The 17,366-nt window shown below is 41.8% G+C and overlaps 1 protein-coding gene across 2 annotated transcripts in view; it reads left to right on the top strand.

The window, feature by feature from the left end:
* The first annotated feature begins 5,900 nt into the window (after positions 1–5,900).
* The window catches only part of LOC139760490 (GMP reductase 2-like), an 88,658-nt gene continuing 77,192 nt past the window's right edge, over positions 5,901–17,366 (top strand). Inside the window, exon 1 of one of the 2 annotated variants that reach the window (XM_071683776.1) lies at positions 5,901–6,064. In XM_071683776.1, the coding sequence (XP_071539877.1) occupies positions 5,978–6,064 (87 nt within the window). In that variant the 5' untranslated portion in view covers positions 5,901–5,977. The remainder of the gene's footprint in view (positions 6,065–17,366) is intronic. The other variant, XM_071683774.1, reaches the window with a different exon arrangement.

Raw genomic sequence — 17,366 nt, 5'->3', positions numbered from 1 at the left:
CAACATCTTCAAAGCATCCCATTTTTCTAACCATTTTAGTATCCTAGATTGATTTACCTACGTGCATATTCTTGTACCTGATCTTTTCATATATATTAAATCCTAGACCTTTATATATTTCATAATAAACAACTTTCCCACTGGGCTATCGGCATTAAATCTAACAAGGCCAGCTCATTTCTGTTGTTTCATCCACAATTAGTATTCTAAGCACTGTCAGCAGTTCTGCCGTTGTATCCGAGCTGTGGCATATGTTCAGCAGAAGTCTGCAGCTGAATACGAGATGTGACAAGCGTGTGGAAAGAGTTCTACAACTGAAACCCGGTCACCCCGTGGCGCGACACGTCAGCGTAACCTAGCCGAAGCTGTCCATGTTGTGTACAGTCCCTTAGTGATCGCCCTGCTGAACTGAGTATACATATCCACAACTTCTCATAAAGGTGTTGTACAACTCGTCCACTGAGCCAGTGACTGAATGTTTCCATCAACTTCCATACACTTACGTTACAACCAGAACCCATTGCCCAAAGTAATGATAGTAACTTCACTTTCCAGCCTCAGTGCATCACATCTTCGATAATTCAAGGTTTAAAATCTTTTTTTTTCTTATATTCACACGTTCCTATATTGGGTTCCTGTTTTTAGTGACCTTGCCAACAGTGTGGTCCGTTTGGTTTCAGTGCTTAACTGGGTATCTTCTGCATCAGAAAAATATTGCACACTACTTGCGTTATTCGTCTGTGCAAACCTTTTGGCCCACAATCTATCAGACGTACGGAGTAAGGCAAGGAGTAAGCATCTTATCTCTATCTGTAAGGAAAAGTAATTCTATTCTATGAGGGGCACACATAGCATGTGTATGTATATACGCTAAATGATACATATAGAACGCCTGGTCATGCTTACAAATTATATGCAGACATATTGACAACACCAGTTTGTACTATTCCAGAGAATAAAGCCTTAAAACCCATATGATTACACTTGCTGAAACAGCATTAAACTTAGCAATTACGGTACAACCAAGGCTGGATTTACCCTTTTTGCCGCTACTATATCCGCTAGCACGCAGACTCTCGACTTTACTATAAATTCAGCAGATCGAGTGTTGAATTTTAATCTTATACATTTACCAGCTTTACAGACTATATATTTATTTTCTTATACAACTCTTGCTCTATAAATTTGCAGCCCCCACCTTGAGCTGCCGTAGGCCACGGTCTAATGAGGGTTTTCGGAAATCGGATCAAGGCTCCAATATGTTGAGCATTAAAACCCCGCCTGACACCCCAAAGTTGAACTCATGTTTCATGGGTTGCCTTAAGTTCCAGCATTTCTAACCTCACACGGAGAACATAAACGGGACTACAGTTACTTGGTTTTGTCGTATCTACCACACGAGCTTTTCCCACACTTATCGAGAATTGTCAAGTCGTTGAAATTCGCAGAACAAAGCTATGGACGGTGATGGTCAGAATGCAATATCGGTGCTTCTCGCTCTGGCATGACATATTATTAAGCGAGATAAGTATTGCTTACTCTAAAATCATACGCACTGCAATGTATCTTTTTCATTTGTAGGTTTAACTTGTAGGTAACGATTTCCGGTCTAATAACCAATCAGCAATAAAGAGCCAGTAATTCCAACAAAATACGAGCACAGGAGTGAAAGCCAGTCTGGCCGCTGGGGTCATAACGTGCGTGTTAGAATGGTGTAGCCTCGTTAACACCATCTTATTGATTTGCTGTGGACGGAGCTCAGGACACTGACGTTGAAGCTAGAGATAGCCCGTGAGTGAGTTCCGTGTTCAAGTACAGGGTAAATATAGATAACAAGTTACCTAATGGTCATAACCTTGTGTGTGTAAAAATCAGGATAGTAAAACACGACACCTTGCCACCCACCACTCCCTCAAGCACAACAGACGGTAGAAAAAAACCTGAGGAGGAACATCACAGAGCATGAAGGGAGTATAAGAACAAGCAGATTCTTATAACAGTGTGTGCACTGGAAAAGTTTTCAAATGCAGTGGGCTTCTCTGAGGTGGAGGCTACATACTGACACGAAAATTCATTCAATATCTTTGGGATTTGTTATCACATCCTGAAACAGGTATCATTACAACATACATAACCACTCTTTAACGATGATCACTGTTCTTATGTAATGGTACATGCGTAACCACGGCAAGTTCTATAGAGCCTGGTTATGGAGGGTTTCGGTGAATTATTCATAACAGTTACGGTGAATGCAAGCGAATGAGGCCATTTCTTCATGTTCCTGGCGCTACCTCGATTCAACGCGGGAAATGGCGATAACATATATATATATATATATATATATATATATATATATATATATATATATATATATATATATATATATATCCCTGGGGATATTATCCCTGGGGATAGGGGAGAAAGAATACTTCTCACGTATTCCCTGCGTGTCGTAGAAGGCGACTAAAAGGGAAGGGAGCGGGGGGCTGGAAATCCTCCCCTCTCGTTCTTAATTTTCCAAAAGAAGGAACAGAGAAGGGGGCCAAGTGAGGATATTCCCTCAAAGGCTCAGTCCACTGTTCTTAACGCTACCTCGCTAACGCGGGAAATGGCGAATAGTATGAAAAAAAGAATATATATATACATATATATATATATATATATATATATATATATATATATATATATATATATATATATATATGAATCAGCCTCGAATCATCCACATCAATCTTCATACAACTGCATTCCAACAAGGACCCATAGCTCAAAGTGACTGAGACCACACTGACAAGACGTTTGACATATTTATGATTCTGGCGTAATGACCGTTAAATTTCTGTGACCATTAAATCCAAAAAACTGCATATAAAGTCGTTGGAAAACAGTAACTAGATGCAGTGATGTTAATAGAGGCGGCAGCAGCGGCAGGAGAGAAAAACAGCAGTGGAAGGACTAGAAACAGTCGACGAGTGTTATAAGAACCCATTAAAATGCTGCTTTCTCAGTTCCTTTCTCTCAATGAACACATCTTGCGAGTAAGATAGGTTCAGAAAGATTTAGAATAACATTTTCTCTTAAAGAAACCAATCGCATGCCCCCCTAACGACAGACGAGGGTAAAGAAGCAACTGCTGTAGCTTTTCAGAGTGTGTGTGTACAACATTTGCCGAGACTGTGGTTGGCACTGGCTGCTGTCAATGACAGGCCATCTCCGGTGTGATATTAGTGGCTCAAGTCGGATGTGTGTGCTCGGGATGCCATTACTGACACAGTACGGCCCGTGTGTAACTATAGCGTAGTCGGCTCTTTTCAAGATGTTTTGCATGCTTAACCTAACAATCATAATCCTGCTTTAGCTAATATAAAAATCTCCCCCACACTACTGATGTTAATCACTGAGAAATAGAGAAGGATATCTTTAGTTCAATTCTATCACATCTCAAACATTGAACTCTATATCAATGTAACTGCTGTTACTCAATAATCGATTCATTTTACCTGACTAATTTTAGAGATGGTACAGCTCAGACCAGTTGTGAGCCAGTAATTTCGTATGGTTAAGGGACCCGATTCCTTTGTTGTTCATCTGCTGAACAGACGTCCCAAATCAGGGTCAGATGTGGCGTGCGTGGTTAATGGTGATTCTTCACAAGAATAGTGGAATTCCAGGTGGTTGCTCCCGTTCCTCATATATTGCAAGCTCACGCTACTGAGGAAGGTGAGATGAGGTGCCCTGAGGCCTTCAGCCATGTCCATGACTGTCTCCTCCACGAAGACTCGGCCACTTTACTGACTTTGTTGGCATGGTAGGTCCTGCTGAGAAGTGGCAGGTCCTGTTGAACGGTGGTAGGTCCTGCTGAGTGGAGGCAGGTCCTGTTCGGTGATAAGTCCTGCTAGGTGGTAGTAGGTCCTGCTGAGTGGTGGTAGGTCCTTGTGGATGCTGGTTGGTCCTACTGAGTGGTGTTAGGTCATGCTGGGTGGTGGTATGTCCTACTGAGTCGTGGTAGGTCCTGCTGGGTGGTGGTATGTCCTACTGAGTTGTGGTTGGTCCTGCTGGGTGGTGGTAGGTCCTGTTCGGTGATGAGGTCCTACTGAGTGGTAGTAGGTCCTGTCGGGCGGTAGTGGGTCCTGAAGGGTGATGGTAGGCTCTTCTGAATGGCGACAAGTCCTGCTGCTTAGTGGTAGGTCCTGCTGAATGGTGTTGAGTCCTGATGGGTGTTGGTAGGTCCTGCTGGATGGTGGTAAGTCATGCTAGGTGATGGTTGGTCCTGCTGAGTGATGGTAGGTTCTGCTGGGTGGTTGTAGGTCCTGCTGGGTGGCGTAGGTTCTGATGAATGATGGTAGGTCCAAACGGGTGATAACAGGGTCTGCCGAGTGGTAATGGTCCTCCTGGGTGGTGGTAGGTCCTGCTTGGCGGTGGTAGGTCCTGCTGGGCGGTGGTAGGTCCTGCTGAGTGGCGGCAAGTCTTGACGGGTTGTAATAGGTCCTACTGAGCGGTAGTAGGTCTTACTAGGTGATGGTAGACCCTGCTGGGTGGTAGTTGGTCTTGCTGGGTGGAGTTAGGTCATGCTGAGTGGCACTAGCTCCTACCAGGTGGTGGTAAGTCTTCCTGGGTGATGTAAGGATCTACCGGGTGGTGGTAGGATCTCCCGGATAGTAGTAGGTCTGACGGGTGGTGTTTGCTTGTAAAAGAATCGTTTTATTCGGTGCTGGAGGTTACCTCGTAGTCAGAGATGAGAAAAAGAAATGCCATCTTACCACTGATCTTCAAAGGACTGTTGAAGTGTTTGACTGAGTATTATACTTGAAGGTACACCATTAATTCTTGGATTCGCTGGTTCATAGTAAAGTGAGGTGTAGTCTTGACTGTACTGAACAAATCAGTTATAAATTTCATGTATTGAAATTTTCCTTAATGTTGCCAGTTTTCTTTTTGCTGTATTTGCTAAGTCTTTTCATGTTCGCTTATGGGCTTACAAGTCACATCTCGCTGTCATATTGATCCACGTTTTCTCAGCAGTATATGAATCCAGCTACAGTGTCCCCTAAACGAATGGAAAAGTCAAGCAACGTTGGGTCTGGTTATTACTTGGACAGGTAACTTATATTCAAGGTACAGTTAGCATACGTGATGAGCGCTACATGCTAGCTGCTAGCTAGCCCTACTTAATGGCAAAATCTTGTCATGGATACTTAAATGCTAATAATATCTAATGCTACCTCTTTTATTCTCTCTGTAGTAGATGGGAGGTAATATCTAATCGCGGAGGTTCTACCGGTATTAATACACCCATCTGACCTTTAACATGTAACACACACCTCGTTCATCGTAGCTCTGATTTTTCCTGCCGTGAGCTCAAATTTCGTTGTAAATGCTAACTCCTCACTCTGATCCCAATACATTATGAAAACTTCATGGAGTAATTCATATCGTTATATGAAATATTGCGATATAAATTATTTCATTTTGTAAATTAATATCTTTAATCCATGCGGGTGGTATGAATGTTTATATCTTACAATAAGCTACACATGTTTTAGCTTACGGCCTTGGTAGCGATAAATTTGTCAATATTTCTTCTCATGGTACATCAACAGCACGACTTAAGTTTACCCTTTCAACAATACACTGTGGAAATAAAGTTTCATTTTCTATCTGCGTTTTCTATTAGTTTTTGTACTCATGGGGAAAGACCAGTGATACCTTTCCACTGCACAAGATATCTAATAATTTTCTTAAATAATAATCTGTGATAGCTACTGAGATTATTCCAGTAACACGTTTGCCAAAAAACGTAATATCACAAGGTTATTGAAGGAATGAACGAGGAAAATTAACTCTGTACATTTGATGAAAAAAAAAACAGGCGAGTTGGCAACAGTGTCATCTGCGCCTTGCCAAAGCCCCACTCGCTGATCGAGCGCCCTAGTGTTAACACGAGCCCTAGAGCTTCTCTGAGTGAAAGTTTATTGAAATGCCACGTATCGACTATGATGTCAAACTGGACTTTAAGGACGTCCTCCTCCGACCCAAAAGATCCACTCTCAAAAGTCGATCAGATGTAAGTACATTTTAATCCTTTCTGATATACAAACAGTGGCAGCAGACGATTGATCAGCTGACGGAGCATCTTGTCTGTGCCGCCCTCGTAGTAACTCTATTCTTATTGTGATTGGGTCTAACAGTATTCTATGTGGCGTGCGAAAATTATTGCAAATGATTTTTTAAACGTGTGAAATTAGATCTGTGAGCTCAAGATATACGAAAAGCATTCTAAATATCCACATTATTCGAGCTGTAGGCATTGCAACCACGCACCCAAAATAACCAGTGTCGGTTGTTTCCACAAACATTCACTATACCGGGTCCGTGCATTGTACTTAACGTTATTTCATGGCAGTATCTCACGACGAATCGTCTCGTTTGCAACAGAGGAAAATACTGAAACTGAAAATATGACAAACTTGGTAAAATGCTATGGAAAGGTCAGCAATATCGCTGTTGGCTGCACTAACTCCGGCCCGCAGCTAGCACTTCTCTGTCATCTGAGCGATTTTCGTCTGCTCATCTATCAATTGAATGTGCTTAAGGGTGGCGGCCCTCTGCATTGTTACCTGAAATTCATGGCTCTATTCACATAATCTGTCGTAAGATGAGCACTTTCAACACATAGGAACCTTTTTCCCCTCACAGCGATTACAGGTTTTATCTTCGCGATTGTTAGTTTTGGTGATAGAAGGTACATACTTAGCGAAGGGTTATTCCCTCCAAGATATGACATTAATGTACCAGAAATGGATATAAAACTGTTGTGGGCATCCTTAGGAGACTCGGGAAATCAACGAGACCTCTACAGAGAACAAATAAAATGCGGGCTTAATGATAATAAACAGATTACCGTGATTATTTTTTAACAATATTGTAGGTAAAGACATTTATTTGGGAACAGGATACAAAACATTACGAATTATGAATCGGCGCATTTTGGTCTGTGGCCCAGCCGTCTAAATTTGCGTACAACACACGTATAATTTACACCACTGGCAACAGCGCTCTTGACCCGATTACAACACAATTCGCATTACTGCAGAACTCGTACTGCCCATATTGAGTGGGTGACACCCGCTTTTCGGTCTTTTACACATTTAAATATTACCCTTCCTGAAAGATTTTTTTTATATAGAAAATTATTGTAAGAGACTGTACCTATTTTTTTTTTTCGTAATTTGTTGGTAAATGTCAGTAATCTTTCACCTAATAATGACCTTACCTTGTACGACGGCAGATTTTTTTTTTTTACTTTGATATTTTCAACACAACTCATCCAGTTTTTGTTTCACCAGCGATGGCCATGACTGGGGCATGTCTTGCCTGTACCACGTCGGTCACCACTAAATACACGTTTACGAAGACTAGGGTATGCTCGGATTTTCGCGGGACTGTGCAACTTGCAAAAGAACATAATCTTATTACCGATATGATCGCTTATGTTATGCTGCACCTTGAAGTTTGAAACGAGTTAGATAAGTGTAATTTTTCGGTGTCTGTTCTCGTCATGCTTTCAATGATTCGCCTCCCCCCCTCCTCCACGTCTTTCTTACTCCGGCAGACGATGGCAGACATTTAGAGATAGCTCTGTCCGTCTTTCGTCTTAAGGAGTCGCACGTTAAACTGCAAATTAACTTCGGTCATAACTTCGAATTTATAAATCAGACGGTCATGTAACTGTATAGCATTGCTTCCCAGCTTGATAGAAGTGACAGGTATAAAAACCGTAATCCTTGTCAGGATCTTGCTTGAACGATACCTCCTGTTATGTCGCCAGCGTAGCTTCTTTCTTTACATTAGTTCTCTTTCCCTCCTTCTTTTCTCATTAGTTCTCTTTCCCTCTCTCTTCTCGCTTTAAGCCTTTGAATGAAAATATGGTACAGTCCAGCAAGTTTATGGTCCCTAATCCCCAGCATCATGGTGTTCCAAGGTCTCCTAGCTCCTGCCTACCGCTGCGGCTAATAATTAGAGGGATGGCTCAGATAGTTGCATTAATGACCCCTCCTGTGAGTTTCACCGCTCTAATTGACTTGGTTTTTTTTCCCAAAAACTTAAATGATTTCTTCATTAAGAGCGCCAATTCTCCTCCTTTTTCTTCTCCATCCCTCCTTGCTATCATGTATCACCCTGGAAGGAACAGTTGTAATCTTATCTCTTAGTAAGCTTTTGTTTCCTTAATTTTACCAATATCAGATGCATTTTCCTTAAATTCAGTCATTGAATTCCAGCGCTTCACCATTTAATGTTAATCCATCTGCATTTGCATACATTATATTGTCTGAAATTACCATCAATTAACATTCCTGCTCTCTCTCTCTAGTTCTGGCAGGGTTGTCCCATCCTCTTGCCGCACTATGATGTCCTTCCATTTTTACCTTTTGACTCTCTCTCTCTCTCTCTCTCTCTCTCTCTCTCTCTCTCTCTCTCTATCTATCTATCTATCTATCTATCTATCTATCTCTGTCTATCTCTCCTCGGTAAATTACCTTTACCATCTTCCTATGCTTATTAGCTTAAGAACCTTCTGGTTACGTTATCTCGAAATTGAACGTAGCCATGACTATGCATTCTCTTATGTCTTACCCATATCTACCAATTCTTCTTGTTTCTTCAATCAGAAAAACTACGCCTGGCAAGTCTGGAGCCTTTAGTAGTCTTTTAAACATTCCTACTTTAAGTATTCCTACTTTCTACGCTTTTTCCTCTTTCTTAGCAGTATGATTTAGTCTGCAAACCAGCAGTTTGTTTCAACCCGCTTCGATTTTTTTTTCTTTTTTTGTGCTGGCCTATCTGCTTTCTATGTCCTTCGGTGTTGATTCGTCAGTCTCCACGTTTCTTCCCTTATCTAAAATCTTTATTGTCAACACATCGATCCTGGATATTCTTCACTTTTTAAGCCTTCCATCTAATGGACCGTAAATTCTTTCCTTCACTGTTCTACTCCTGACTTTTTATGACTTTTGTTTACCTTTCTCTAATTTCACTGAATAATTCCCCGTATACTTTTGTTTCAATGTCCCAAGATCTCCGCTCCATTCTGTAAGGTATCAGGCTTTGTTCCTCTTAATCAGACCCAGATATTGCAACTGCTCCCTCCCCCCTATTTTCACTAGCCAGTGGTCTCGTGTTATCGGCACTAAACCCTGTTCACTCATATCTGTTAGCTGGGTTAACACAAAGCTTAGCTGCTATTGTTGAACATAAACAGGTGTAGGGTGTGCGTGGAGTAGGGAGTCACTTTGGTTACCACAAAACAATGACGCCGCCGCGGGAGCATCTCCTGGCCAGAGCGTGGCGACATGGCACCAGTCAGGCTGCTGTAATAGCCTAGCATAGTTTTTATTGTCATCTATTGGTTTACTTATAGTTAGACAGATCAAGGAACTGTATTAATTAGAATATTCTTAAATCTTGATATTTTATGATTATCAGATGTAATTACTGCGAGTTAAGACGAAAATCAGACATTATATAACACTAGCTCACCCGCCTGCACTGTAAACCTTACCTGTTTACGACACCTGTCAAGTCTAATACATCATACTATAATGAAAGGTTTTCATAATATCATCACATTACAGTAGGAAGGTGTGACATAAACAACCAAAAACCTTTAGATAATGGGAAGTTGCAGTGCGGCAGACTTTGGCACAACCGCCTAGTTTCCCATTTCTTCATTTTCAAATATTTCTTCAGCCAGAAATAAAACGAAATAAGAGGTGGTATAACATTTCAGGAACAGTATTTGATTGATCCTGTATCTCCTGAAATATAGTGACCAATGCAAAACGCATCGTGGCGAATGAATATAAAAATATTTAATTGACCATCTGGAAGCGCATGCAATGCGCTGGTGCTAAATGTAAGCCTTTTGAACTTCTGATGTCGAATTTGCCTATTTTTTTTTTTCTTTGTCATGTAAAATAAATCCAAACAAATCATTGAAAAAATTACGTAAACTGGCAGACAATGATTATCTACAGAATAATGAAAACTGGCACTAACCAATATTTACAGTACGAGTCCATACAGTTGGTACCATTGCCTTTTGAGACAAAACACGTAACCTCATTGATTGAAAACACCTCCATGCCCGCGTGTAATTCAAACGTCGCTAGTCGTTTTATAAAACTTGATAATCAACTGTAATTTTCTTTGATAACGGTAAACGTTTTATGCTACTTTTTTTTACCTCTTTAGCTTCGAAAATTATTCCTCATTTAAACTGGCTATTAATATTGCAAGCAATTTGCAATTATAAATATAAATGTGTTAAAATAAGAACAGTTTTAGATTTACCTCGCTCCTGAGTGTTGCATTAACCAATCAGAACAGTTAATTCAAACGTTTCTAGGCTCCAGCTATCAGATCTGAATGAACAGGTTATACCTCCTTTTGATTTCTGCAAAGAACATCCACAGAAAACCCATCTGGCCCATTTTGTTCCTGTATTTATATGTCAAATGATTTATTTGTACTATACGAGAGAAGTTTATACTTGGGGGGCCTATCTGAAACATTTACAACAATACCTTTTTAAATTGTGTGTGCTGTTTGTATTTACCATATTTCTATTCATTTTCTTCCAGTTATCCACCACACTTTTTAATGAAAGTACTTTTTTTTACAAGTTTCGTGCTTAATTTTATGTTTAGTCCTCTGGTTTGTTATCCCTACATCTCTCAAAGAACCATTCGCTTTCTACATCATCAGGTTGTTTTAAAAACTTAAAGGTTGTGATTTGACCACCCCTCACTCTTTCCTCTTCCCAGTAGACAATTTTAAGGCCTCTAGCTTTCCCCTGTAACTTAGCTGTCTTCATTATGGTGCGACGCTTGCTGCTCTCTTCTGGACATTCTCTAATTGCTCTTTGTGTTTCTTTTGCTGCGGTAACCAAATTTGAGAAGCATATTCTAGTTTTGGTCGTAAAGAAGATGTGAACATCTTGATATATGATTCCTTACTCATGAATATGAATGCAGTTATAATATTTGTTTCCTTAGCTATCCTTCTTGCAGCTTATTTCCTGCTTAACGATAATCACATCGAAGACTTCTTTCGCTGTGATCCATCCTCATTATTTCGCTGAACTTGAGATGAATTTCATCAACCGTGTATCAGACCAACGCTGGAATCTGTCAGTCTTTTTCTAACTTAGTGCAATTCTTTACGCTTTCATTTCCCTAATGACCTTTGCATCATCTGCAAACATATTCCGGTAAGAGTTTATAGCCTTTGGCAAATCATTCACACTGGTCAAAAAACGCATGTTCCTAAACAGAACCCTGCGGCACTCTCCTTTAATCTTGACTGGTGATCCAGTCTCTTGATTAGCCTCCCATGCGGGGCACAGTGTCAAAAGCTTTCTGGCAATCCAGACACAAATGATTATTCATGCAGCCTTCCATTTTGTTACTTTAATAGAAATCTAAGACGTTCAGCACATTATGACCTCCTTTTCCTAAAACCGTGCTATCTTTCTTAGGTACTTTCTCCTTTATAGAGCATCATCCATTTGCTTTCTGATGATCTTTTTCAGAGCACTAAAGACCAGATTCATCACTGAGGCTAGTCTGCGCCTCTCACTGCTCTCCTTTCTTTTCCATTTCACTGGCACTTAGCCTTTCATCTACCTCGTCTTGAACAGCATTTCAGTAGGTTTGTCTAGTGTTCCTACACATCTTCAGAACGTATGGTGAATTTTCATTAGGGCTATGAGTCTTGCATGGGCCTAGTCTTTTTAACATTAAGTTGATGTCTTATATCCGAATGTTTTCTAAAGCTCCTCCCCATTCCACCGCCCTAGTGTTGGGTTATAGTTCATCCACAGTGAAACACTTTTAAACCTGCAATTTACTTCTCACATATATTATCCGCAACAGTTCTTCCCTCAGAGTCCCTTAGCCTTGATTAGATGATTTTTAACTGATAATTTGATCATGGTAAGTTTTTGGAAAAGTTTTAGATATTCTTCCGTCTTGTCTTCAATTTTTTTCTTTTTTTATTTCATTCTTACTCTTATCCTCTCATACTCGTTCCTTACTCTACTACAGTGTTCAGTAGATGTTGTCTGACTGGAGGGCTGCTTTCATCTTTGTTACCGCACATCCCGAAGCTCCTTTGCTTTTTTGACATCTTTTATTGAACCATGATTCCCAGTTTCTTAACCCCTCGGAATTTGAGGGTAGAGGTAAACACGTCCCCTCTCCACTGCAACATCCACAGAACCTCTCGCCAAAATGCCCTTCCCTGGCTACTGAGCTCCATTTCCCAGTCTTTATTATCATAGATATTGTTGAGGTTTGTGAAGTTTCCACGATCATATCTCCACTTTAAGTCTTGTGTTATCTCGGCTCTTCTAACATTCTCAGTGACCACCGTCGAATTTGTGCATTACATGATCACTCCCCCCACCACTGTGAATCATATATAATAGTTTCAGTATCCATGTTAGTATGCGTGTGAAGATAAGATCTAGCAATGATGATGTGTCATTTCCTCTCATCTTAGAGTGCTCACTGACATGTTGGCTCAGGATATTTACAAATTCCGAATGTGTTTCACGAAACTGGAATCCTCCATTTTCAATGTTGTTTTATCTCCATCTCTGAGAAATGCATGTTTTACTGCCTCATGTGCCATTCTCACTGTCTCTTCGTTGACAGCTTTGTATATATATGTTCTGGAACTTTGAAATTCTTTGGTAGATTACATATGAACACCACTGTGCATAACATCCCCACAGTCACTCTTCCTATAATATACTGTCTGTATGGGTCACTGTCGACTATTTCCTGAAGCTTATGGCTATTTTTCATATTGACGCGAATCATCACTCTACCGTCTCTTTCCCTCCTTACTATCACGTATCTATTTAGGGAGCACAGGTGAGATGTGATCTGTATGTGCGGGATTACTATTGTTAGAGATAATTTGACACTAGTATTGTCCTGTCTCTTAACCTTTTACGTATATACCATGTCTCTACTTCTACTTGCACACACACACACACACACACACACACACACGTGCTCATTTATCGACTAGCTTCCAAGGGAGGATAAACACCTGGGCTGGATGTACCCTGGGCACAACACTGGATGTACCTCGGGCACTACCCTACGGACTGTGAGAGCGGGTGTATCACTCCCTCCAATGAAGAAGCACTTCAACTTATAAACAAACACTTCGCAACCATCTGTCAGAGAGTTCGAAACCTCGACACCACTTGACCTCCAGTCCTAGTGGATATTTACCACTGAAACTGTACAAAGGAGTTTTCTCCCCTGACCTTGTCAGTTTCCTCTGCTCCTCCAACGGTCAAAATACCTTGTTGACAGGAAGACTCCGTTTCTCTCCATTATTGAAGTCAACAAGCTCAAAGGTATCTTACTGCGTTACAAGCCTTTGCCATTACCCCGAATCTCAGCTTACTCAAGAAAGGTATGCGCTGAAGTGGATTTAAACACACCATAAATTCCTTAACCTCCATCATTTCTAGCTTCCTAGATTTTATCTTTAGCCGCAATGTTGGTTCACTTTCCCTCTTAAATAGGTATTACTCTGGTGCGTGTGTGCCCCCACCACTAGCTAGACCACGCAATGCTGGGCAAGCTGATGCGTCACATGATTATTGTGTGGCCATCGGCAACTCATGGGTGGGCCGTTTTGATACCTACTTCTTTCCCTATACGTCGAAGCTTTGGAACTCTCTAAATTCTCATGTCTTTCCCAATAACTATGGTCTGGTCCATTTCAAAAGGCAGGTCTTTCATTTTCTCAAAAATTCGTGGATACTTTCCCTTGTCTTCTTTTTCCGTTTCATAATTATATTTCAGTTAAGGCCCGGCCTCGATGTGGACTTTTATCCGTGACTGGAGCCATAAAAAACTACGAGACACACGACATTAATGGCTCTCAGCCTCTTTGATTACTTTAGAACAGTAAACCTGTCATAAAACAATCACTGATAACACTATCCACACGAGACTGGAAAATTCATTTCCATAGCTTGCAAATGTCCTCAGTGACCGTTGCCAAGCTGTAGACCTATGAACGGCCATCTCCACCTACCAGTCCCTCAGCAGTGGCGTCCCACACGTCACCAAGATGAGACGTTGGAGCTTACTGATCCCACGTAAACGCTGCCATCATGGATGCAACTGCGCCATGGAAGTACTCTGACGACTTCCCCATTGGTGTCAGCGATGTAACAGCAAAACAACACATCTTCCTCCACGGCCTCAGCTTCAAAGAATCGTGTATAAACTACAGACCCTGAGCTACGTCTGTGGTTTCATCGCACTGAATAGCAATGCCTGGGTGACGACTTGAGCTATGCTACACGAGTCCTCCGCCGTTTCATCAGCCCGAAGCCTGAACTATAGAGTTGGAGAGTGACATCTGTGCCAACTTCTGGCTGGTCACCTCCCTACGTAGCAGCTTTGGCAGCAGCACCAGAATGCACGGTTTCCCAAGATTTTCGCAAGTGCTGTGTGGGTCTTTTTTGCCCCGGCTATCATGGGAGATAATTGACATGATACTTACACAACCCCTGCTGACTGCTGTCGAAAGGTCCGCTGCTGCCCAACCTCACTCCTGTAAGCCTTTCATTCCTGGTTGGTTATTTGGCCTTGAAGCCTATCAACAGCCGGGGTCGTTAAGGGCGTCAACGACAAGCTACAACATCCACCGACCGAGAGATCTTTAACACCTTCTTCAGGTGTTAAAGATAATTCTAAGAACACATACACTCTCACTAGGCATGTGGCCCACGATGCACCAGTCCTGACGCCGCTCTTGCATGTGTACTGTGCAGCCACCAGCCGCCAGACGCGCTCGATACGAGGGTAAACCAAGTGTCGTACCATCAGCTGTGCCACATGGGGGGTTCACGCACAACCAGCTCTCTCTCTCTCTCTCTCTCTCTCTCTCTCTCTCTCTCTCTCTCTCTCTCACACTCACTCTCACACTCACACACACACACACACACACACACACACACACACACACACACACACACACACACACACACACACACACTTTTTGCTTTTAAGCCCCTCATGCGTATTTTCTACTGACCCTTTGCTTCTCCACCCCGCCGGCTGAAATCTCTCTCTCTCTCTCTCTCTCTCTCTCTCTCTCTCTCTCTCTCTCTCTCTCTCTCTCTCTCTCTCTCTCTCCCCAGTTTAAGAACCATTGTTATGGCGGAGGGTGGAAGAAAATGCGAAGAGGAGAATGACCAAGATCGAAAGTGATTACCCGGTGGAAGACACTACAGCCCCGACCCCAATAAGTGGAAGACACTACAGCCCCGACCCCAATAAGTGGAAGACACTACAGCCCCAACCCCAATAAGGTGGATAACGAGTCAAACTCGATCCATATAAACCTCATGAACCTCATGAAAGTTTGCCATGCGTGCTACTGAAGACGTGTGTACAGACACTTCGCAAACTGGCCTTGAAATGTTGTTCAAGATGTCACTGTATAGAGAGATAAAATCCCCAGGGGAATGGAAGAGGCCAGACGTCATACCTTTCCATAAGGCGGGGACCGGGAGGTTGCGCTGAACCTCCAGGTCACCGTAGTGACTTATTGCCTGGAAGATCCTGGAAAAGGTAATAAAAAGCCAATGGATGCCTTCCTGCAGAGGATGACATGAGTGAAATGCAACAACACGTTTTCCGAGAAAAGAGATCAAGCGTAACGAACCTCTTAAGAGAGAAGACTAGCTGAATTGTCTGTACCTGGACTGCCAGAGAGCTTCTAGACACTAGGCCACACATGAGGCTCGTAAAGAGGCTTGGGTGATCTGGCAGGAATAACAGTAGAGACCACTTCGATCGATAGATGATATTAGCAGAGGGGACAGAAGGTGATGCGTGTCAGGGGAGCCTTCTCAAAATGGGTTATGGTCATCAGTGGCGTGCCGCACGGGTCTGCTCTGGGTCCATTGATTTTCATGATCTATGTAAATGACTTCCCAGAAGGTTTGGACTCCTGCCTCCATATGTGTGTGTGTGGCTGGTACTAATGCCAAAGAGGGAGTGAAAGGGAAGAGGAACTAGACTTACTCCGAAGTAGGTCAAACGCATGGGGGATGAAGTTCAACCTGAGTAAGTAATAATGACAATCGGAGACAGCCAAGGAAGGCCACGATACGATATGAATATCATGAGCAGGATATAAACCGCAGATATCTATCTGTGAGAAATTTAAAGTAAACATCGTCCCTAACCTGTTGCCAGAGCCCCTTATTCGGAGGGTCGTAGTAAAACAGAAAAACTGTCCACTGGCAAATATTTCAGTGTCATTAAAATATGTGGATACGGGATTATTCAGCAAGCCTTCACATCCTACAGTATCCCAGAACTAGAATATGCTGCTTTAGTGCACACACAAAAAAATAACATGGGATCTAGACAAGGGAAACATAGATGTTACCAGAATTACAAACGGAATCAAAGAGAAAAGTTATATTTGTCCACTGCGGAAGAAAGAAAAGTAAGATTTGACATGATCACAACCTGTAACTTTTAAACCTCCTATGATACCAGCATCAAAGAATTAACCAACAAACTTGTTAGAAAAGATGTAAAGACGTACTCTTATTATAGTGCCAGGGGAGTGAATGAATGGAGTAGACTAAATAATGGATTTGTGGATGTGGACGGCATACAGAGGTTTAAGAAAATTTATGATAATAGAGAAAAATCAAGAAGTGGAGGCACCAGAAGAGTAAAACTCCCTCCTATTAGTACAAAAAGGTAAATATGTGCACACACGTTTGTGTATGTTTCATATATACATGTAATCACATAGGCACAAACCAACAGAAATCTTTCTCACCATAATGTGAGATTAATAAATGAGGACTCGCGAATGTAAAGCTGCCTGCCCCATATGAACAGGAAGAGTAAACCATATGCAAAGTTAAAAGATGAAGCAACGCAAATATAAAACTCTCTCCCAGTAATACACGAATAGTAATCTCAGGAGAGGGCATTTTGACAAGAAAGGAATACCTAAAAGAAAAAATTACTATCAGAAGAAAGTACTGGAGTCCATCCCTAAACAAACTGACTAGCTATGGTAACACCAGACACTCCTGCTTGCAGACTAACCTTCACCTGGAACCAGTCACCCTCCTCTCTACTCTCACACACACCTTACTCCCTTAATAGAAGCTCTTCTCCTCTAACAGCTTTCCTACCATACTATACGTTCGAAACACCTTCCACAGACATCATGCATTTTCTAGAGATCCATAAATGCCAAATACAAATTCGTCTGTTTTCTCTGAGTATTTGTAG

Source organism: Panulirus ornatus, chromosome 37 (assembly GCF_036320965.1).
Source record: "Panulirus ornatus isolate Po-2019 chromosome 37, ASM3632096v1, whole genome shotgun sequence".
Classification (NCBI taxonomy): domain Eukaryota; kingdom Metazoa; phylum Arthropoda; class Malacostraca; order Decapoda; family Palinuridae; genus Panulirus; species Panulirus ornatus.
Note: the sequence above shows the minus strand (reverse complement) of the source record. Positions and strands in the feature narration are given on the sequence as shown.